This window comes from Neodiprion fabricii, chromosome 4, assembly GCF_021155785.1.
Source record: "Neodiprion fabricii isolate iyNeoFabr1 chromosome 4, iyNeoFabr1.1, whole genome shotgun sequence".
In the NCBI taxonomy this organism is placed as follows: Eukaryota; Metazoa; Arthropoda; class Insecta; order Hymenoptera; family Diprionidae; genus Neodiprion; species Neodiprion fabricii.
Genome location: NC_060242.1, coordinates 4,122,638 through 4,146,506, shown reverse-complemented (window position 1 = coordinate 4,146,506; position 23,869 = coordinate 4,122,638). Strand labels below are relative to the sequence as shown.

Here is a 23,869-nt window from a genome sequence, read left to right as displayed (position 1 = left end):
TAAAAATATAATTATAAAGTAATGATCGTTATCAAAAAGATGAGTAACGAATCAACTTTTATAAGAATATGGTTATGGTTACAGCTACAAAAACTGATTTCCATTCTGTACTTGGAATGAAAATTTTCAGTGAGATTAATGAAATTAAATCACGTACAAGTCAAGCGTGCGCGGTAAAAAATTGAACAATTATAAATTTTGTAACCTTCGATATAATTATTGCAAACTTGTGTTTTGATCTTTTTGCGAAACAATGATAAACAAACAAAAAACGTCGCGAAACATTCGCGATAAAATTATCGAGAAAAGGCAAATTCGTTGAAGAAGTTAGTGCACGCGAAAGCTGGCCAAGAAAGGCACGCAGCAAATACGCTAAAGCTTGATAATTAATTTAATCAAGCGCGGAAATTTAACGGCAAGTTTCCTACCAAAGTTTCTCGATTCTGTAGAATTCGAATGATGGCCTTCTTATACATACATACTTCTACCTCACACCTATTACCTACATCCTCTCGTAGATCGGACCCTTGAAACTTCTCAACCCTTTGAAAATGATTCGTCATAGTGATAAGTATTCTTACTACCTATTTTATAACCATGTTTTTTTTTTTTTTTTGTATGGATAGACAACTTTGAAAATATATTTCTTTGCGGTTTGTCTCGCTAGTTCCGATAGTATATTAACAGGTTTTTAATGCACGAGAGTAATTTTACATTGTTATTTTTGGAAACAAATTGATTGAAAAAAATCGTGGAAATTGACGGAATAATTCATTTCCGAGAAAGTTGACACTCTAAAAATATACATCTCTAAAACATTAATTGTAAGTTTTTGGGATCGCTTATTACGAATCCAAAACCGGATTTAAAATAATCAAAATGGCGGATCCAATATGCCGGATAAAAATTTCAAATTCGATCAAATTTTTCACGATCGCGTTTTTTTTTCTTTCTCTTTCCTACTTGTAATTTTACCTGTAAAGCATTCTTTCCGAAGATTATAAATTTTGCTGCTAACACTTCGAATCAAAGCTTGTTTGAATCGACAATTTAATTTGCAGTGAACAATTCGTTGCAAACTAATTATATTTCGTTTATTAATTACACTATCTTTTTTACCTTTTCAACATTGTTTGAACAATGAATAATATTAATCAATCGCCGATGATCGATATGTAAAAATTGGACAGACAGTTTTTCATTATTAAATAATAACTGATTTCGTAGATAATCGATTATTCGATTAAAAATTCGGCAAATCACATTTGCTTTTTCTTCCTGTTTCTCTGTTCGTCGTACATTTCGCAAATTTTACTGAGGTCTTCTTTCTCCCTTCGTCTCTTCGCAATTTCTGCAGTCGGTTTAAAGCACCAGCGGCAGTCTCGACGAGTGTAGTTATCGAACTGCAGTTTCTGCATTCTATAGCTACAAGTGCAACTCCACAACTCGCTGTTGAACGCCGATCGCAGCGCTGCTCCGGGACGATATAAGCTGAATCTAGGATAGAGAGGAGAACGAGAGAGAGGGTGAGGAAGAGGGGAAAGGGGGGTAAATCGAGTCGGCCATATTTATTGGCTGCATGAAATAAACGAGGTGGAAAAGCGGGGCGAAGAATTGGAAATTCGTCGTTTATTATTTTTCAACCCCGCACCCTTTTTTTTTTTTTTTTTTCACTCATCTTTTCTTTTCTTCTCATTATTGTATCGAGTGATCGCTTCGAATTGTAATTAAAATCGTCATCATTATTTCTAGATATTGAATTTGGAGCAGAAAAATTTTTTTTCCCTTCCAACGTAACTTTTCCCATTCCTCGCATTAATTTAAACATCGTTTTTCTCTCTCTCTCTCTTTTTTTTTCCGTTCTACTGCACGAGGAGATTTTCGTGAACAAAAAAAGCCTAAAATTTTTTCGTCAAGCTTTCGAAATTTTCCCGCACCGCAGTTTCAAATGTCAATTTTTTTCAACTATATAACTTTAAATGTATATACGTGTGCAAACATTTTACCTTTTTATAATTTATCCCCATGTTCTATCTGTATTGACTTCGTTCTAATTTTTTTTTCCCCCTCTCTTTCCGGCACATAAAAGTGCGCGGATTTCTTTTTTCGTGCTTTATTTTGTTTGTTTTATTTTTTATTTTTTTTTTTTTTTTTTTGTAAAAACTGATTACTCCGCCCCCAGGCCTCACTTTCGTTATACAGACGTATGAATACCTATTTCACCATATATACACCATTATAATACGGTCTCTGTCTCTGCCTCTCTCTCTCTCTCTCTCTTTCTCTCTGCTATTCACCGCGGTTTTTCCACAGTCGCGGCGCGGAATCGTGCGAGCTTTCGTACCCACATATATACATATATCCGTCTGGCAGTTGAATTCTCGATTCGAAATATGGCTTGATGTACCTATACATATATACGTATATATATATGTATATATATTTCAGTATTGAACGGCATTTGATACTCAGAATATGAATAGCTACACGGTTCAAAAAGAGCCCAAAAATATAAAAATAAAAATAAACATAAATAACGACATAGGTTATAGCTGAAAATGTTAGAAATGAGGGATGAGCGATAAATTACATGAAATGAAAGAAAGGAAAGAATATTTTCCCCAATCGCCATGAAATTGAACTGCGTGTATGTATAATTATGATTGGTATGATTGATATTGTTTTGGTTTTTTTTCTCTCTCTCTTTTCCTCGTTATTATTTCATATCGTCTATCGCGTATTGTATGTTTGTGGAACGCGTGCATGGCAGGTAGAAAAATTGTGGGACCGAGTTTCGTACGAGTGTATTGTTATTTATTATATATACTGTATATAATACACGTATAATGTATATGAAACGTGAATAAATGACGAGAATGATAAATATTTCCACGGTGAGGTGATACGACAAAACTCGTTAAAGCAGCTCTTGTTTACGAATATATACATATATATATATATATATGTATATATATATATATATATATATATATATATTTATGTAAATGTGTGTTGTATATGTGTACGTATATATAACAACGCGCAGTATTTCCCTGCATGGCGTGCGTTTATATTTCACCGGAAGTCAGTGTCGAACGTGACTTCCGCGGATGGATATACGTAGTATACGTAGAGAACGAAAGCACCGGGGTTTTAACATTGTGATTTGTCATCGTCGTCGTCGTCGTCGTCGTCGTTGTTGTTGTTGTTGTTGTCGTTGTACAAAACAAATAATTAAACAAACGAACGAACGAACACGAAATGAAGAAACTCGGTGATTTTTTCCAATGAAAATTTCGAAAATTTACACAAGTAAGCGACGAGTGAAATTAATGTAACGTATACTCGATTTGGTAACATTTTTTTTATTTTTTTTGTTTATTCATATCTTCAAATATTGACAGTTGTATTGTCACGTATTGTATATAGCTGCATTTGACGAGGGAAACAATTCTTTTGCCTGAATTTAATCTGAATCCAAACGGATTACATACATGCGTAGACAAGTTTTTAACCTTACGTTTCGTAATTATTTTTTTTAATTATTCAGGTAACAAAATCACGACAAATCAAATAAAAAATGATGACATCTTGAAAATGGATGAACGGATTTGAAAAAAATTTTTAAAACATTTGGACTTTGATGAAAATTGTGGTAACCGTCGGTTTGTTGGGCGGCTGATCACGAATCTGAAGTCAGATTGCGAAATCCGAAATTGCGATCCGATATGGTGGAAAAAAATCTGAAAATATTCCAATTTTGGTAGAAATTGATAGGCGGCGGTTTTTTTTTTTCCAAAATTTGTATAGCGGTTGAAAATAATAAAAACATATTTTCACGTAATATGATATCCGAGGGCTTTAAAATCGTTAATCACGGATCTGAATTTGTAGTTTGTAATTCTAATTGAACATAATTTTTTTTTTTTTGTTTTCCTCTGTAAACTTGGAACCTGCAGCGTGGAAACGAAAAGTTCGAGGGATGGCTGACGGCCAATCTAAAACCGCTTGTTTGTTTTTTATTATTGAAAATAATTGGGGAGAAAAAAAAAAGGTAACAAGAGTTTGTTTCTTTCTTTCTTTCTTTTTCCCCTCTCGTGTACCAAATCCCCGCATTTTTCGCAAGAAGTCTTCTCGCGTTTTCGGGATTACCGAAGTGTCAGTATATCTAACGCAGCGCGGGAATACCCGAAGGAGATATAAAGTTTATACGAGGAAGAAGAGAGGTGTGTGCGGGAAAAATGAGAAGGACAGAGAGGAGGAAACTCCGGGCAGAGAATGTCGCGGATATAGCAGTCGAGCGGAAGCTGCCGCTGTCACAATTATACGACATTTTCCTTGTCAGATTATAATAATGTAGGCCGGAAAATGTAAGAGTATTTGAAACGATTCGTGGCTATTTTTTTTTCTTTTTTTTCTTTCGAAAGAGCAATTATATCGCACATCGACGAAAACAGAAATTCTCTTATACCGAATCTTTTATTCATTCTTCGTCGTTTCTTTTTTTTTTTTTTTTTTTTTCTACCATCTCTTTCTTCTTCTTCTTCTTCTTCTTCTACTACTTACTTTCTTTGTTCCTTCTTTACACCGTCCTGTAAACGAATTTTAATCGTGAAAATTGAAACAAAAGAAAAAAAGAAAAAGTTTACTTCCGCATAATCGAGGGTTGAAAAAAAAAAAAAATGGCCACGTGCCGCCGGTGTCGTACCAACCGATTCCGGGTCGATGGGACCTCCTTTAAGTACTCGGAGATCCTGGTAAGAGCGCTCGTTTCGGTGACGTAAAATGTCCCGTTCCGCGTACAGGATACGTAATCTATCGGCTGTCAGGGTGCGTAAAGAGAAATAAAGAGACGAGGAGGGAGATGATCTACCAAAAACACTTCCGATAACTCGGATGCAATCTCGATGGACGAAGTTCCTGCTTTCGAAGCGACTTTTTTTTTTTTCATCGCTTCTTTTTCTTTTTTCTGTAAAACTATTCCTCGTTTTGAGGCATTTCTTTCACTTCGTCTTCGTCGATTAGTCTCGTCTTAGTATTTTATTGCTACGGGACGACAATTTATCATCGTGCAACAAACGTAATTCGACATTGTCAGCTTGCTCTCTCTCTCTCTCTCTCTTTTTTTCTCCCTCTCGGCAACGATCTTTCAATTAAGTATAACTAATATATTACAGAAATCCGTAACTCCGGAAACTAATTCAATTAAATCCGCAGAGCTGCTGGATGATTTGGACGCTGCTGCTGGTTATTATATATATATATAAATATATATATATATACGCGGAAAATGTTCGTTTTACGCTCAGTTTCTTAAATTCAACTTCCACCTCTCTTACATAATATATATATATATAATTCTAGATATGATAAAATTTTTCGCCTTTGTATTTAACTTTTATACTCGGAATATCATATGCAGACGTATACGACGTATACTCTGCAGTACGATGAGACGTTTCGTCGCACTTTTCCACCCATTCAAGGTGACCCTTCTTGAACCTCGATCCTCGATCCTCGACCCTTGACCCCTGCGCTCAGGTCGATGCACTCGCTACCAGAGTATTGGTGTATGTAATAATAACAACAAGAACAACAACAACCGCACGAATCATGCGTCAATTACACGCCCTAAATTTTCTATACTTAGTTGAAAGTGAAAGCATTGTTATCAAGTATTGAATTAATTTTTTCACTCCGTTTTAGTTTGCGCGAAAAAAAAAATATCGATAAAATATCGAAAAGTTTCAATGCATTTTAAACTTAAAAATTTTAATCGTTCTCCGTCACGTGTTAATATTATTCGAAAATCTTTATATTCGCATATATATTTTGGCGATGCGAATGATTATCCCCCTCCTCATCATTCGTTCCTTCCCCGCAAAGCAGGAATGAATTTATACACATATGTTTCATTTATCATTTGACAACGAGGGTGTACAAGGTATACAGGAGGTTGTGGATTGATACCGAATCGAATGAGATGCGACAATTGTAAGTGCGCGGAGGTAATAAGGTTAAGTTACGGGAGCATCGAAACCTTCGCCGGGGTCGCGTATCTCTGCTAGCTGCTCGCCGTGTCATCGAACACGCGTAGGTGGAACCAATTGACCCAATTTCCGCCTACCGAACAGAGAGAATCAACCTCGACGTTGTTCCGCCCGTCAACTTCGCACTCTCGACTAGCCGACAACACGAAACACCCGTCAAACGGAATTCTATCATTTAATTATCATTGGCACGTTTCATCTATTTACGTCGTATCATACACACGTACCTATTTGTCACACCGCAGTTTTCCGGTTCATGGGATTTTAACCCTGTTTCTCGATCCCTTTTCAAAGTATTCGACTATTTGAAATATACTATATATACATACACTTTAAATTCATTCCTGCTTTGCGGGGTAGGAAGGAATGGCGACTGGTGGTGAAGGGGGGGGGGGGGGGGGGGGGTAATCATTCGCATCGCCACAATGTATTATTATTAATTTACGATTCGCGGCTCGTTTCACCTAATTGAATTTTCCTCCTGATGTACATGTACCTATACGTATCTATGTATACATATGTCATGTATTTATATGCATGCACGCCACACACACACATATATATATATATATATATACACACTGCAAATGACATATAGCCTCTCCCCCCTCTTCGGTCCTCACCTAGCATCGTGGGGAATGTAATTATATTCTACGTGTATATTGACGTGAGTTAATCAATTTGCGTGTAAAATTGTTCCGCGATACTCGTCCAGGTCTGCTCTACTTATACACACCTATATATGTATTCACATACCTATATATATATACGTATACACATAGATACATATTGAAAATGTCGACAAAATGTCGAGATCGATACGCGATACGTTTTGGAAAAAAAGTCGTCATTTTACAACAATATCTCGTGACTTGGAATAATTTTTCATAATTATGCAGCATTATTGTTCTATAATGTATATGTGTTTAAAACTATATATCCTTTTCCCCTCACGCTCGAGCGAAATTTGATATTCACGCAAAGATTATAATCGCAGAGATAATATTCCGTGAAAAGTCCTGAGAAGAGTAAAAAAAAAAAAAAAAGAAAGAATTTGGATTCAAAACTTTTACCACCTTGTCTTGTTTTTTTTTCTTTTTTTTTTTTCTTTCTCCTTTTATTCCAGATCTGAAATTAAGTTGACTTACTTTACTCAGAATTTGAACGATGTCATGTCGTATAAGAAGATTCAAAGAGAGAGAATCCGTGACTGAGGGAAAAGTCGAGGGAAAAGTTATTGAGAATGAGAAAAAGAAAAAAACGTGTATATATATATATATTTGAATAATTTTTTCCACTTTATTATGATACCAGTAAAGAAACAGCGATAGTAGAGGGGAGAAGAAAAATGAGACTAAGAAGTCGAATGCTTGGCCAAAATTTTTATTACGTATATTGTAAAATTCGATGCATGCATATACGAATATTTATACACGTAGTGTATTATAGGTTGAAAAGCTCGGCTAACCTCGACTCGGATCCTCGCGGCGTCAAAGTTGACGCTTTTTCTGTTTGAACAGCTCCAGGCGACTCCGACGACCCAGAATCTTCAATTCGATCCTAAAAAGCCGTCGTCGTTTTAGCTGAAAACGATAACCCGTAGAAAGAGTATAATCGAAAAAAATAAGAATACTTTCAATTTCTCACGTGCACGGTTTTCTATTCTTGAAAAATCTCGCGTCACAACGTGTATGTAAATATTCTAGAAATCTTTCGATGCGTGCTTTATTGAAATTTTATGCAGTATGATATTTTTGTTTTAAGGTTTTGACCCTTTTCTGTAAAAAATTCTTCGGAGATGAAATATCCAACTGAATCAAAATTTGTACGATTCTTCCACTACGCATTTTGTTTACTTATTCGCCGTTTCTTCCTCTATGCAAATCACAAGTTTACGTAGGCGCGTGCCGTTAACGAAGACCAGGAGTCCTCCCCATCCCTCGGGGTAAACTGTGAAAACAGGGGATGATGCCGCTCGACGCTGCGTCCCCTGCATATCCTGAACTCCCTCGACGAGCGAATAGAAATGCCGGAAGAGAAAACGTGCAGGCAAAAAAAAAAAAAAGAAAAGAAAAAAAAGAAAGAAAAACGCCGAGAAACGACCCCCGTAAAGAGGCGCGAAGGTCGTAAGGGTGGTTCTTCTCGATTCGAATAAATATCGGAGCCGCTTTCGAAGGAAAAAGTGACAGCTGATCGTCTCCTCGTATTCTGAATAGTGGAAGTGAAACAAAGATAATGATTGTAAAAAAATGTCGCGTAAAAAACTAAATGGGTTTAAAATGTGAAGCTGATTAATTTTTAATGAATAACCGATTCGTTCGAAGTAAAAAATCTGTTCATACGTTGCTACGAATTTAAAAATATCTTTTTTATTATGTAAGATTTTTTAAACTTCTAATGCTGTTATAATGCCATTAACAATTCTTTGTTCACTTTCAAAGAATTATAAGCTCACTCTATTTCAGAAATCACTTCTCTTCTACGAAAATTGTTGAAAAATAGATCTTCTTCGCACTGTCAAATTATACACACACGCGAAGCGATGCCGACTAATTTTGTTTTTGTTTTTTTTCTCGTTCCAGAGTAAGAAACCAATGTGCAAAAGTAAAAAAAAAAAAAAAAAAAAATAAATCGTTGTTAAAATTATCGAGTTAGATTTACAAATTGAACTAATAATAACGAATTCGAATTTCACTGGTTTGAAAATCCTTTTTCGTTTCTTTCGTAAAACGTAGGTTTTACGCATTATATACCGAAGCAATCGCTCGTAGATATTCACTGCAATTTCGAATTCGCGGTCGGCCTCATTCGACTCTAGTCCCGGATTAATAGTCGGTCGTATAAGAGGACTGCGAAAACCGGTGAGTGGATTAACTTGCACGGAAATTCATTAAAGCATCTGCTGCAGCACGGCGTCAGCCTCGTAGCCGAGATCGAAGCGCCGGATCGCTTTACTCGGGAATATAAAACCCAGCGCCAGCTGATCCCTCGAGATAACTTTTTATGCCGGTGGAACAAGAGAAAAAACAAAAAAAAAATGAAGAAGAACAAGTCGGTAAATAGTAAATTTCGTAACGAGTATGGATAAGGCTTTTTCTTTCTCCTTTAAAAAACCTTATCCTTGCGAGTTTCGATCCGTATTTTTTTATCACGAGAGCCGAGAAATGTCGTTCAGTTATAAAAAGTAACAAGGAAGAAAATGCGTATGTTTGTATTTAAAATATTGAAAATCGATTTGTTTTCGGTAGAATCGTAAGTTTCAATTAAACGGGACATGGCAATTTTTCACGCCCATCCATTTGTTGTTGAATCCTGTAAGTTTCAGATTTTTTCAACCAGTCGTTTCCGAGACCGTATAAGCGAGAGCTTATCGGACAGACTGACATTTTTCTGAAAATCTATTTTTCGGATTCTAGAGTTTCGAAAACGTAAAGATTCTTTTTTGAATTTTAAATGAAACTAATACTTTTCTTATATCGTTTCAAAAGTCATAATGTAAAAGAACAAGCAACCGATTATTCAGCGAAAAACCGCCGCACGTTACGCAGATGTGGAATACTTAATTAAGTATGTTGCAATAATAAGGAGATTACAGAAAATGGAACAATCTCTTCGTCACCGGGTATCTTGCGGATCCGGTAATTGTTCGTTAGTGAAAATTCCGCGTATTCAACGTGCGGTAGAGAAGAAATAGAGCGATAAAAATCGCGGTTTTGATGTCGCCTGACAATGAGCCGCAAAGTTGACGACGCAGCCTTGATTTATCATTCGAACAGAATTTTTCTAACTGAATTAACTGAATTAACCGAAGCTTATGATTATATGTTACTTACAATTAGCGCTGTGTGATCGTTCGCAAATTAAATATTGCAACAAATCGATGCTTATTAATCATCGTCAAACCTCGTATTAAAAACGATTCGTAAATTATTTATTATAGCTGCAAATAATTTTACTCTCTTTAAAAGAGTTTAGAAAAATGTAATTAAAGAATTGACCTAAACTTCACGAGTAACGATTTCTTTCTTTTTTTTTTTTTCCTGAAAAGCATAATTTAGGAATCGAGTTTTTGAAAATCGTGTATCAATTGTTTATAGTAGAAAATTGAGCAGTAAGCACTGACTTGTTACTAAGTGAAATTTCAAAATCCGTATTTGCATCGTACAGAAATGAGAAGGCATTTATATCATTGAAATTAGAATTTTAATTGTGACCAAAGAAATCGATTCTCTTGTAACTAAACAGCGTTGAATTTCAAATTTAGGGACAAGTTTTTGAAAATCTTCTCGTACTCGCTATTTTTAATACTTGCAATTTTAGTCAAATACAGCCGCGACACCCCGAACGATAATTTTCGAAAAATTGTTCTCGTTATTTGTTCATTATTAAATCGCATGTCTGACAAACAATACATTCCTCAATACGTTCCTTCTAGTTTTTATTTTTTTTCCCCTCTCAACTTTTCTCCCATTCAGTCACTGCGGAATAAAGGAATAAAGAGAAGTGAAATTATGAGGCATGGTTGAAGTTCCAAATTTAAAAAGTTCCGAATGATCGGATACCGAACGTAAAAATATCGAAAATCAAAAGCAAAAAAAAACAAAAAAAATATCAATGTAGCAAAATTTCACCACGCCAGAAATTTACGGGACAAAAAATCCTGGATCATTCGGAATTTCGACGTTTCAGATTTTCAAATTTACTCATTTTCGCAATTTCGATACTTTTAGCGTCGGGTTTTTCGGACCATTCGAAACTCTGACGTCTCGTCGCAAAGTTTGATTTCTTTGCTTTAACTCTCGCCGCAATAAAAAAAAAAAAAAGAAATTCGTAATTTCTCGCCTTCGGAACTTTTCAAATTCATCAGAATCTCAACCTCGCCTCGAAATTATTTCACGATTCACCGATTCCTGACTCGCAGAGCACCGTCATCCAGCTGTACACGAGGATGATCGGGATTCACGCGGCCTGAAACGGGATCGGGATGATATTGTATCTATAGGTATAGCCAACGGAAAGGGAACGGGAAAGGGAAGGGGAGGGAAGGGGAAGGGAGGGGTAGGGACTGCTGCTGCTGCTGCTGTCTGCCGTCGTTGAATTGCGGTGAAACCGCGATATCCTACACACAGACACACACACACACACACACACACACGATTGTATACATCCGTGTATGTATCCCTTTTATACATACCTACGTAGGTATATATAACTGTAAATCACGCACTCGCGCATTAACTCTAAATCATCGTCGTTTCGCGGGTCCGCGCGCTCACCGCCGACACTTTACATATACATATATACATATACATTATACATATACATATACATACATATATATACATACATAGGAGTGTACATAACATATATTATATACCCGTACACGTACAATGCATCACTTGTATACGTAGGTATATATTTGAAACGAAATCCCCTTTCGTATCCAAATTCTCGCATCATCGAATCTCAACTCGAATCCTCCCCACGCATTTTATTTGTCTCACCCGATCCGCCTTTGTTCGTCAATTTATTATCTTGAAAATGCCGCATTTCGTTTCGTCGGGTCTTCCTTCCTTTCTTTCTTTCTTCCTTCCTTCCTTTCTCTGTCTTCGTTGTTTTTTTTTTTTTCTCTGGATGAATTTTTTTAATTTTATTATCGTTTTTTTTTTACTACCGTTATCAGATCTATTCATTTCTTGTCAGGTGATGCATATCATATACATACGTACCTGCGACAATATCCTCAATTACATCGTCGATTTTCGAAACGTAATATCGAAACAAGAATTGAAAAGAAAATATGAAAAACCTGAGAAACAGTTTTTTTCGCAATACTTTTCTTAACCGTAAAAACCGAAGTGTCTGTCCGATAAACTTTAGCGATTATCTCGAAAACGGCCGAGTGAAAAACCTGAAATTTGTAGGAGTTGGCGGGTGAGTTTTAATGTTATGAAAGAAACATTACAAGAAGAAGATGTATAAATTCTTTGTTTCAAATAAATATATATATATATATATATATATACTGGAAAAAATATGAACGTTTAGTTAGAAAAAGTAATAAGAAGTATAAATATGTCGGCGATGCGTTCAAAATAGATATTTATTTCCGGTAGAATCGAAAGTACAAATTAAACGGAACATGGCAATTTTTCATGCCCAATCATTTCTTTGTAAAATCTCACAAGTTTCAAACTTTCCATCCAGCCGTTTCAGAGATGATCGCGAGAGTTTGTCGGACAAATCGATATTTATCTAAAAACCTTTTTTTTCGAATTATAGTGGTTCGAAAACGTGAAGATTCGTTGAAATTAGATAAAGCGATCATCGAACGAAATCAATACTTTTCTGGTATTAAAAAGGTTAAAAACAAAAAAAAAACAAAAAATGGATATATATAAAAGATCGAAATACTGTTTTCGTTTTTTTTCTCTCTCTCTCTCTCTCTCTCTCTTTTTTTTCTCGACGGATTCTTGACTCGACGGAAACCGTTTGTCTTTACTTAATTCGCCGCTTTTCGCGACTTCCTCAGGTCTAAGCTCCCTTCACCCTATTCTCGAGCTTTGCTTCGCGTGCACACAGACACACGAACACAAAATTCTGAAAGGGGTCGCGGGTACGACGAGAATTTGCATTTAAATCTCCCCCCGTTATCTCGCCTCGCTTCTTGATTCAACGTTTAGTGATCTCGGAAGCTGATAGGTTCGGCATACAGTCGCTTACGTATGCCTGTATCTACTCTATCCGTCCGTGGTATGGAATAATTAAATAAGCTTTGGAGAAATCAAAGATCGAGGTAAAAAAGAAAATGAAAGGAAACGAAGGAAGCGAAGGTTGGAAAAAAATATCCGATACATTATACGGTCTATAATAAAAAAAAAAAAGCCAAAAAAAACGAAGAATTTTCAATTTCAATTTTTAACGGTACTGTAAGAACATTGTTCATGAGGACAAATAAAAATTATCCTGAAAGTTTGAGCCCTTAATATTAATATTAAGGGGTGTATCGTTACAGCTATTGATTTTTTAACAGTTACCGCATTTTTTTTACCCAAAATCCGTCAATTATCAATCTGAAAAAATTTATCAATCCATATTTTTGAAGGAAATTAAATTTCCTACAAAAAAGCTCTCTTACTAAATTGACGTAGATCGAGCCGTTTCCTTGTAATCGTGCCTTAAACGTTGATTTGTTTTTTGCAAATTTTTGTTTGAATTTTTGATTTTTGTAATTACCAGAAAAATCAGTATTTTCATAGATCAAACCATTATTTTTATGGGTAATTTGATGCTCTACTAAAAAGGTCTCCTAACATTTTTCATGAAATTCACTCCTTTAAAAGTTATTCGACTTTGAAATTGTATTCAAAAGTAATTTCAATGATTTGTTTTTTCAAATTTTTGATTTTTTCTCTATCTTGACTTTACTTTTCGGAACTTTGCTCTATCGTAACTTTGAGCCCTCGGCTTTCCGACCGTTCGAAACTTTGTTGTTTCTCCAAAGTTTCATTTCTTTACTTCAAGTTTCGCCGGTAAATGATTCGGAGTTAGACGCTTTCGGAACTCTTTAAATTCGGAATTTCAATCCCGTCCCATCGTTGACACACCATTATTAACCTCAGTCGAATCTTGACTTTTTCAAAATGTCGAATTTCGCTGTACAATATTATAATATTATACCCGCATATAATATCTCAGAATTGATTGATGCTTGGAAGCCTATTTCTTTCAGAGCTGCAGGAACTTTTTCTCACGAGGATGCCTGCGATCATTTTTTCACGTACAGCGTATAATGCTAAGCAGGTATACCTATACGATGTAAGATACCCGCTATAACGTCGCGTCGAAAATTATGATGCTTACCGAGGAGAGGGGGAAACGAAATAGAAAGGTAAAAAAAAAAAAAAAAATTATACCGAGACCACCGCGATTAAAATATTGCCAGGACAGGACATCGGGTGGTTCTAATCTATTAACATTCTGATCCCTCGCTGAGAAAAACTTTTTCGTTAAACAAGGCTTTAACGTCAATTTATTCTTGCACAAGCATTAAATTTTCGTAACAGTTGCCAAGGAAATGTAGCAACAGCGATCGTAATGAGAAAGAATAGTAACGGATACCAGACTTTCCGGTAACAGCTAGAAAACTAATTTTCATTTTCTACCTAGAACTATATTTTTTGATTGTGGTAAAAAATGAAAATAGTCAAGTAAAAATTTCTATCAGTGCTGCTTTCGCCGTTTTTTTCTTTCCCCTTTACAAAACGAGTTGTTTAAATCGTCAAAAATCGTTGCAGTCACGTCTGCAATTTCATATATTTTTTATATATATATATATATAAAAAAAAAAAAGAAATGATACTATTTTTTCATGCGATTGTACAATTTTTTCTCTTTCCCTCTGATTCGAATGAATAATAATTGAATTGCGAGAAGAAAAATCATGGCGCGATGTGGAAAATTTTATTTATACGCATGTACGAGCGTTATGACCGCTGTACGGTGATTGCGGCGTGGGATGGAAAAGTAGAAATATCGACGTTTTCACTGTGATCATATAACAGGTAGGACCTGAAAAAGAAAAACGCCCGGGAGGCAAATACGTGAAAAAAAAAAGTGTGCGAACGTTGTTGGCGAAAAAATGTGCGGAATTTTTTTATCATTTTTATTTATGCATATTTCAAACCATTCGCCACTCCTCGACACCCTCTCCGAATCTAACATTTATATTTCATTTTCCATGTATCTAAGATACTTTTACTGTAGAACATCTTTCTATTTCGAATTAAAAAATAGCACAAAGTATACTAGAAAAAGTTTTAAACCGAAAAAGCAAATGTATTCTTTTGAGCAAGAACTGTGAAAATCGATTCGATGTTCGTGGATATGAAAAGAAAAATCCGACTCTTCCGTATACTTCGTCGTTTTTACGTTTTCTGCATGAACGGCTTGAAGAATAAGTCTGCCGTTTTTTTTTTTTCCGCTCGGACGTAAAATCCGAGAATAGATGTAAAGCACTGTTTCATCCCCTACGATTCATTTTAGCTACTTCTTTCTCTTCGAACACAAGGAAAAAAATAATAGAAAAACAGAGAAACGATTATACGTAAGTGGGGTGAAAAAGATATAGCCGTTAGTTATGGTAAAAAATCGGAGAAAATATTCAACACATGGATAAGAAACTGGGTCTTTATATATGTATAATTTCTTATCTTTATCTTCGTATTTATTTCCTTTGATATCGCAAACATTTCCCTGTACGCGAACACGTTGATCCTTTGAAGTTGCGGCTTTAAACAGCAGCGTCATGAAGAACGGAGGTGAACTTGCAAGCACATATATTATATATATGAGGAGTTCCGTTCGAACTCAACCAACGTCTTACCCTCACTATTTTTGATTTTGTTCAAAATATTTCCTACAGTTGTTCTAACTCTGAAACGGTATCCTAAATTGTTTCACATTTTTCATTCAACTGGTTAACTATTATTAAATATTGAGAGCGATGTTAAAAACGACATTTTTTGAAAATTTCAAACAATTCTGAACAACTGTATTTTCTTTTCAAAGCGTTTCAAGTCCAGGCCCGTGATGGGCCGATTTGTATTTTCTATTAACTATTATCCTATAATACTACAAAAAAATGGTACAAAAATCGGCTCATCATCGAGCTCGGTTTTAAAATGTTTATAATAGAAAATACAGTTTCGAAAAAAAGAAATCCTTTTCAGAATCACTGTATAAAAATACTTGAAAATAATCGAGCGGTTTAATAAAAAAAATCTGAAAAAAAAAAATTCGAGACACCGGTTCGGAGTTGGTAGAATTCCAGAAATTTTTTCTCAAAACAAAAATCAGTCACGGTGAGTTTCGGACGTTGGTCGGATTTGCATGGAATCCCCCGTATACTTCCACAACCAGCATCCACTACCCTCGATAACTTTCCAGCTTTCCGTTGGCGATATAAGAGCTGCAGGTGTAAAAATTGCAGCCTGCAACTTTCTGAGATAAAAGTGCAAAAGGTGCTTGCGCATGGCGCTCCAGTGACTCTACGCGAACTGTTTTCGTGTCGTTTTTTACCTCCGGCAAAAGTTCAGCGGCTTTACTTATTTTTTTTATTTATTTATTTATTTATTTTTTGTTTTTTTTTTTATAAATTTCTTATTCCTTTCCACGCTTCCTGCACCTGTGCACACACAGTTCGACAAAGCCGAAACACGTTTGATAAAGTATCTACGGTTACGTGATACGCGAGTCGTAAGTTGGGAAAATCTCACCAATGTATCGGAAATACGTAATCCTGATACATATTTCAAAAAAAAAAAAAAAAAGAAAAAACGCGTGCAGTAAAGTTTTCGCAGGTTTTCCGCGTACTTTCGCAAAGAATGCCAAAATTGGGGAAGGGAAGGAGAAGACGGACGGGGACGATCCTTGACCGGAAAGCTTAAACGTTCGTACCTTCCTCACTTCTTCCCAAATCTTGAAGCTTTCGACCTTTTTTCGCTTACGATATCGTAAATAACAAAATTCCACGCACGGTTTGCTCATGCGGAATTTAAAATTTTCTCACTATCATTATTATTATTGTTATTATTGTTGCTGTTGTTGCTGTTGTTGTTTTTATTCAATCATCCGAAACTGCAGGTAAATTTTGAGCGTTCGCATATTGTAAAATATTTTCAATCCGAAGTTTATTACAGATTAAACGATTTTTCGATTTCGTTTTTGCAAAAAATAATTTAACTCAGTCAATAGTCGGGATTTTAAAGTTTCCGAGTTTTAGATGTCGTGAAGTGAAAATTTGTGCGTCGAGACATTAGAAAAAAAAAACAAAAAAAAACATTTATGCACGTATTTAAAAGAAAAAAAAAACAAAAAAAACATTTATGCACGTATTTAAAAGAAAAAAAAAAATCGTCGCAATACTCTTACTTGTTTTGTTTGGTTTACCGTACGTTTGTGTAAAATGAGATTGAAAGTTCAAAGAACCGCGAGAAGTTATTCAGCGAGTAGACAGGAAGTCTCTGCGATACTCGGCAGCAACAAAGTTGACAGTAACTTTTTGAACGACGTCGCGAGGCCAAATATGGAAGTTTATTGTGACGTTGTACAATCAAGTAGTTCTAATTAAATTTACCATATAAATATATGTATATATATATATATACTATCTATGTCGTTATATCGAAATCCGCGCAATTCTCCGTCAGTTTACCAATAATGTTCGGGTAAACGTTCAAGAACGGAAAACCGCCGGTTGAGAGAACAACGAACTTCCAAGAGAGTGAGTGACTAGTTGACGTATCTGGAACACTGTTGCCTTTTCAAAGCACGAGTTAGCCACGTAGAGGTATCACACGTTTGGAACAGACAACGGATTCCTTATCATATCGTATTCTCAGAAAATTTTCAAAAATACGCTCTGCGTTATTATTGTTATTATTATTATTATTATTATTATTATTATTATTATTATCATCATAACGTTGTAACTTTGCAAGGAAATAAAAAAAGAGAAGAGGAAAAAAAATCGGATGATAAAAATGACGGGGAACGGAGTTCTCCTTATCTTTGGTAAATAAAAAATAAAATAAAAAAAAGACAATTCGTTGACTCGCTGAATCGTACGGTTGAAATTATACTTGGAAAATCGAGTTGCGAACACGAGGCTTTTGCGATTTTATCACTGACTTGGCCAAGTTCGTCACGGTCTACATTTTTTGCAGGATTTTCGAATCGATGTATCGCGTTGTCGGGTGGATAAGGGAGAAAATTTTACTTGAGAACAAATCGGTAAAGGAGGTATCGTTTCAATACATTTTATACATCAATCAGGCTAAAGTTAGCAACGTTTATTGTAATGATGCATTTTTATAAAAAAAAACTTGTCATCTTGCAACTTTAAAAAGGATTATCTGAAATTTGGAAAACCGTTGATAAATCATGGATATGATCACGTTTCGTAAATTTAATTTCTTGAGTTATTTTAATGGTGCAAAATAGTGATTTTTGTTTCGACGTTTCTTCGATACGGTAACGTTACTAACTTCAACCTCGTGTAAATTATAAAAAAAAAGAAAATTGAACTATCGAATATTCAATAACGAACGTCTCCACGTACACAGTTATTACATACTGTAGGCTTTTCGACACGCACGATTAATTTTCGTTCACAAAATCGTCCTCTCCATTAACCTCGATCTTCTCGTCTATACTATACATATATGTGAACCTAAAATGAGCTTCTACACGCACACTGCAAAGTACAATGACGATATTTTGTCTGTGAACAACGTAACGGTACGTTGCTTTGGTACAAAATAGAGAGAGAGAGAAAGAGAGAGAGAGAGTTGAATGAAAATCCTATTGCCGAGGAAGGGGGAAAAGATACTGCCGCGAGAGCATTGGAAATTGCAATAGCCGCCAAAGCTCATTGATCAACGTTCAATTCATTCGAGTTGATGGGAACCATCCATCGATCCTTTCACCGGACTTCATACAACCGTATCGAATTATTTCCCCCCCGCGCGAGCTGTTTTGTATTACCTATATAAATTGTTACGTTCCGGTTCTTCATCCCTTCATGCTGCAGTGGCGGTGGTTTGAAATTTGCGTCTGAAAATTTTGCCGGATGATTTTCGATCGTATATCGCAAGGTTTCACAGCTGTTTAAATTCTGGAAATTTTTGATCTCGCGTTGACGAAATAAAAAAAAAAAAGAAAAAAAGAAAACGAAGGAATTATTCACCGACCTGTAAGACTTCCGTGAATCTCTAAAACTCTGAATCGATCTTGATTTCACTTGTATATAAACAGATAATGTGAAAATTAAACTTATCTTTGGTGTATCGTAAATCATTCCGAACGGATACCTCGATATCTCTCTTACGAAGTTCCACGCATACGGTGGAAAGACGGGAATCGATCCGAAGACGGAATGCCAGTTTTCTGGGCTTCGGAATAGCGGCTGCGATCAAATCCCGGGATCCCTGGATCGCCGAAACTCGAAAGACAAGGAGAAAAATCTTGCGACGTCCTTTCCGAATATCGTCATTTTCAAAGAGGCCATTGACTGCGGACTCGAGCGAATGATGCCGGTCACTTCAGGGTTAGACGAGAAGGAAGTGTTACACCCGAAGGGATTCACGTCCCGTGAAATTTGTTTCTGCGATGGGTTCAACCGATACCCTATAATACACACCGTAGTCCGGGTGGGCACGTGTCCGGACGGGTCAGGAACAGTAGTCGAAGCAGCGAGATCGTATCTGTATCCGCGTTGTGCGATATGGTAAAACGAGCAACGGTGAACGCCTCCGCCATAACGTCGAGCGTCGGTTTAAACGGATCGCCGTTTCCTTTTACAGTTCGAACGAAACCAAAGACCGTCTCACCGCGCCGGTGGAACGGAATTATTGCGTGGTACGTTGCTCCGAATTTTCGAACCAACGACGAAGTATAAACCAAAAGAGAAGAGACGGAAGTAAAATTTATGGACAGATTCGTGTCTTTTCCGGCACATCGATTTCCGCATCCTGCAGAATTTTCCGCTCATTCGAAATCCAGAATGGTATTGGTGGACCACCGAAAAGCTCGAGGATAATTAAGGACCCTGTTGAGAAAGAAAGAAGCGAAAAAGAAGGATCCTCGAGTATCGCGGAATTCGAAAATGCAACTCTCCCTGCAGTCCAGTTATCTATCCTCCTTAGCTTCGGACGTACTCGGGGTGTATCGTTGGTTTTTCGTTTTTAGATGCTTTATTTAACGGAACTCGTTACTCTTCGTTGTTGAACCTTGCGTTTGCATTTCTCGGTCGGACCCGTCATTTGTTCCGGCGGGCTGGTCTTCCAAACGTTGCTTAAGTAATTCTCCTTCACGCGGTATTATTTTGCCGTTAATTCTTTTCCCCGAATTTTTCAAGACGCTGTCCAATCACCCCCAAAATTGCCGAGTACGAGAAATTACTTTCTAAATACTGCGTATAAAAGGGGATTTTTCTTATCCCTCGGGATATAAGATTTACAATGTGCCAAATGCACGCTGTTCGGAAAAAAATCCTACCTCGTCTATAAAAAAAAAAAATTGAAATTCTAACGCAAAAGAAAGTTTAAAAACTTGCGGGTTGCGTTAGAATTTTATCGACTCAGGGACGGAATGTCGGTGAGTTTAAGAGACCGTTTCTGCATAGTTGGAAAGCGTTGGTCCCCGATGGTATTTTTCAACCTAGCTCGCTGTACGGTATCCTCCCAGAATTTCCTCTTTCTTCCCTCTCTGATATATCGGTATTTTCTATGTTATACCACTTTCCCCGCTATACATATATGGTACATACCTACATGGTATATATATATATATGTGTGTGTGTGTGTGTGTGTGTGTGTATATATATATGTAGGCGTTAGAAACTCCTTGTACCCGGTTGCCGCAACATTCTTCGAGCTTGCTGCGACATCGGGTAGAGCCCGTAGGGTACAATAGCTGTGTAAGTTATACACCCGCGTCTTCCTCCCTTTCTCCTCTCCGCTCCTTTTCTCTCTTATGCTCTATCGCTCACACCGGAACGAAGAGATATTTTCATTCTCTTCCGTGTAAGTCTAGACTCCCGACCGCAGTGTCGCGGTTGATATCATCGAAAATCGTGGCCAATTCGAATCGAACGAATAAATACAGATCATCGGCTGGTATTTTCTATTCATATTTACGTAGGTACTTTAATACCGAGTTATTTCGTGAAAATTTTACGCAGACAATTCAACACAGGTAAAGTAAATTTGCCTGTATTTATACAATTCATAATAGAATTTACTAAAATTCGTCTGCAACTTGTGCAATTCATAATACATTTTACCGAATTCATCCTGCAGTTTGACAAGCGGGAATACGTTTGTGTAAAATTCAATTTGAATTGCATAGATGCAGGCGGATTTTGAAAAAATGTATTACGAATTGCATAAATGCAGGCGGATTTTGATAAAATATATTATAAATTGCATATATGCAGGCGGATTTCGGAAAAATGTATGACGGATTGCATAGCTACAGGCGGATCTATCCTATATCAATTTACTTACGTGACACTTCGGTAAAAATAACCCAGCAATTGCACGATGAGCACGCCGTTTCATAAGCCCCCCTTTGAAGACTCGATGTTCGTATAATTCATCCCATTGGAGGAAACGACTCCGGGTAGTTTTTGGGCGACAGTTGATACATAAGCAAATATACATATAAATGAATAAATATGGTTGCGGCGATAGCAACGAGCTCGGTTCTGAGCTCGGCCGTTCTCCGCGTCACTTGGTTCGTTTGAGTCTGAAACGAAGACTAATAGCCCCCGAACCGCGCAGGTACTCGAGATTGTGTGAGACTTACTCTAGTTGCGCGGTACTGGAAAGGGGTTAATTGGCTTTTCCGCGTACATGCGGTGCGACGTGGAAGAGAAAAGCTGCACCGGCTTACCGCTCCTTCCTCTCACAGAGCTTTGCGTGCTCCGATATTCATGGATATTTATACCGGCTGTGAAGACGACGATGCCGATGCATTTTAATCTTGTTTAAGAATCCACGTGACAGAGGGTCGAGCCAAAAGTGTTGAAACGAAAACGTCCCAACGCGGTACAAGTTCGAAAAGTCTCACTCAAGCTAATCTTGTTGCTAATTTTTTTGCTGCATCACTTTTTTTGTCATATTTTAATTACGACATTTTTTTTTTTAAATCAAACAATTCCAAAACATCGCGAAATTCTCAGCGTTCACTTTGTTCGATAATACCTTGATAGTTAAACTATTTTTACTCTCGGCAAAGAGTTTTTATCCCTGAAACTCTACACCTGCGGGGCGTATATAAGCTTTAATATCGTGCCGTCATTCTCCGCGCGTTCTGGTCTGAGCTCTCCGTAGTTTCCTCTCTAGAGTTTAAACTGCGTAACTGCTGCTGCACGAGAACTCGGCTCGCGAGCTATTACTGCATTCGCAGAGTATAAGCAAGCGCAGCTGAATTGCACATCGCATTTGGTACGAAGTCTCCGACTTTCAAGCTCACCTTTCGGTCACTCGCAAACTTTACTACGAATATATCATATCTACGAAATCTCGCGACCAAAAGCTTGCGTACTGTGTTACAAAGCGCAGGTCGATAAAAAAACACACACATACACACACACACAAATAAAAATGAAAATATCGATGGTTTGTTTAGCAACAAGTAACGTGATTGTGAATTTTTCTTCTGTTACAGCTCGACGACTGAACGAATACATACGCCACTACGAACCCCTGTCGTATTCGACCGAAGATGTTCACCGAGCTCATCTCAGGGCTAAGAGATCCGTCGCGCAGGATAATCCAGTGATATTTAAATTTCGCGCCCACGGTAGAGACTTTCATATAAGATTAAAAAGAGACATAACAACGTTTAGCAATAACTTAGTTATACTGGGACCCTCCGGCGAAGAGGAGGACCTCGACACGTCCCACATTTACCACGGTCACATACTGGGTGAGTACTTTATTCAATGCATCCCTTCGATATTGCGCAATTTCTTTACAGAAGAGCGGAAAATATACATATTTATGTATAAAGGCAAGGTTTTGTCAAAATATGAGCGTTTTACGTTGAATTTTTTTAAATTTATCAAGTATCGTGAATAAATTCTTCTGTTTTTTTTATTATTACTTCTTACCTCGCAAAGAAGACCCAGATTTGTGACATCGAGTCTACAGTTCATCTCAAAGAAGCGTATCTGACGAGTTTTTCATTATTAATTCAATCTTATAAAATAGTTATAATTCAATATGAACATTCAATTTAGGAGGATAAGATTACCGGATGATATATCGTTGTCTTATGGATCGTGATCTTTGGGTCGAATATAAATGTCAGTAAAGAAATAATAATTGAAGTGCTACGACGCGTTTATTCGTGAATTCAAAAAAAAAAAAAAAGAATGTGAAATAAAAAGCGAAATACCAAATGACCGCGATTTTCCACGTAACGTAGAACGCTCATCTTTTCACAGAATCTTTCTTTTAACCTAAACAAACTTTTCAGGATGTGCCAAATTGAAAAATCGTAAATTGTATTTAAAAAAACAAATATGAAAAGGTATCGTCGAGAGTGCTTTTTCGGGTTTCATTTTTTAAACCCTTCAATTTTTCCCGCAGCATTTTTCTTGTACCCCCAAATTATAACGAAAATGGATATTTCGCTCCTCTAAAGTTACACTCTAGTTTACATTTTGCATCGCTGCGTGCTGTTTCTCCATCTCCTCCTCGTTCTTCTTTTCCTTTACCAAAAAAAAAAAAAAAAACTGAGAACAAAAAATAAAAACGAACGAATTTACTTTAGAACTTTAATTAGCGAGGCTTATTGAATCCCGCAGAGACACTCACCCTCTCTTTAATAATATGATGTGCCAAGGGATTAAATTAATTTTCGAGTTAAAAGTAAGTCGGTTTCAGGTATAATGTAGGCAGATACAACCAAAAGAAGAAAAGAAGAATAAGTAAGAAAAAAAAAAAGAAATAGAATGAATTTACATGTTGTGAAATTTCAAAATTTGTTACAAATTTATGTCTTGTACAAACAATTATTATGATTATTGTAATCCCGCGATCTAATTACTCGTTTCAACGCTAATTGTGAGAGAAGAAATTTTATGGCTATGACAGGGTGGTTGAAAATTGTTTTAATTTTTTTTTGTTTTTATTGTGAATTCAAACGTGATTTTTTAATTTCTGTATAATGAGATTGACGGCAGAAAGTTGGCACAACTCGACGTAATTCTCGGTATTTTTGAAATTTATGCTTTTCCACTTGCATCC

General features: G+C 36.5%; 1 protein-coding gene across 2 annotated transcripts in view; it reads left to right on the top strand.

The window, feature by feature from the left end:
- LOC124179718 (disintegrin and metalloproteinase domain-containing protein 10) overlaps window positions 1-23,869 on the top strand; it is a 102,957-nt gene that overhangs the window by 60,506 nt on the left and 18,582 nt on the right. For both annotated transcript variants that reach the window (XM_046564404.1, XM_046564405.1), the window contains exon 2: window positions 22,284-22,544. In XM_046564404.1, coding sequence (XP_046420360.1) covers window positions 22,284-22,544 — 261 coding nt within the window. The remainder of the gene's footprint in view (window positions 1-22,283; window positions 22,545-23,869) is intronic.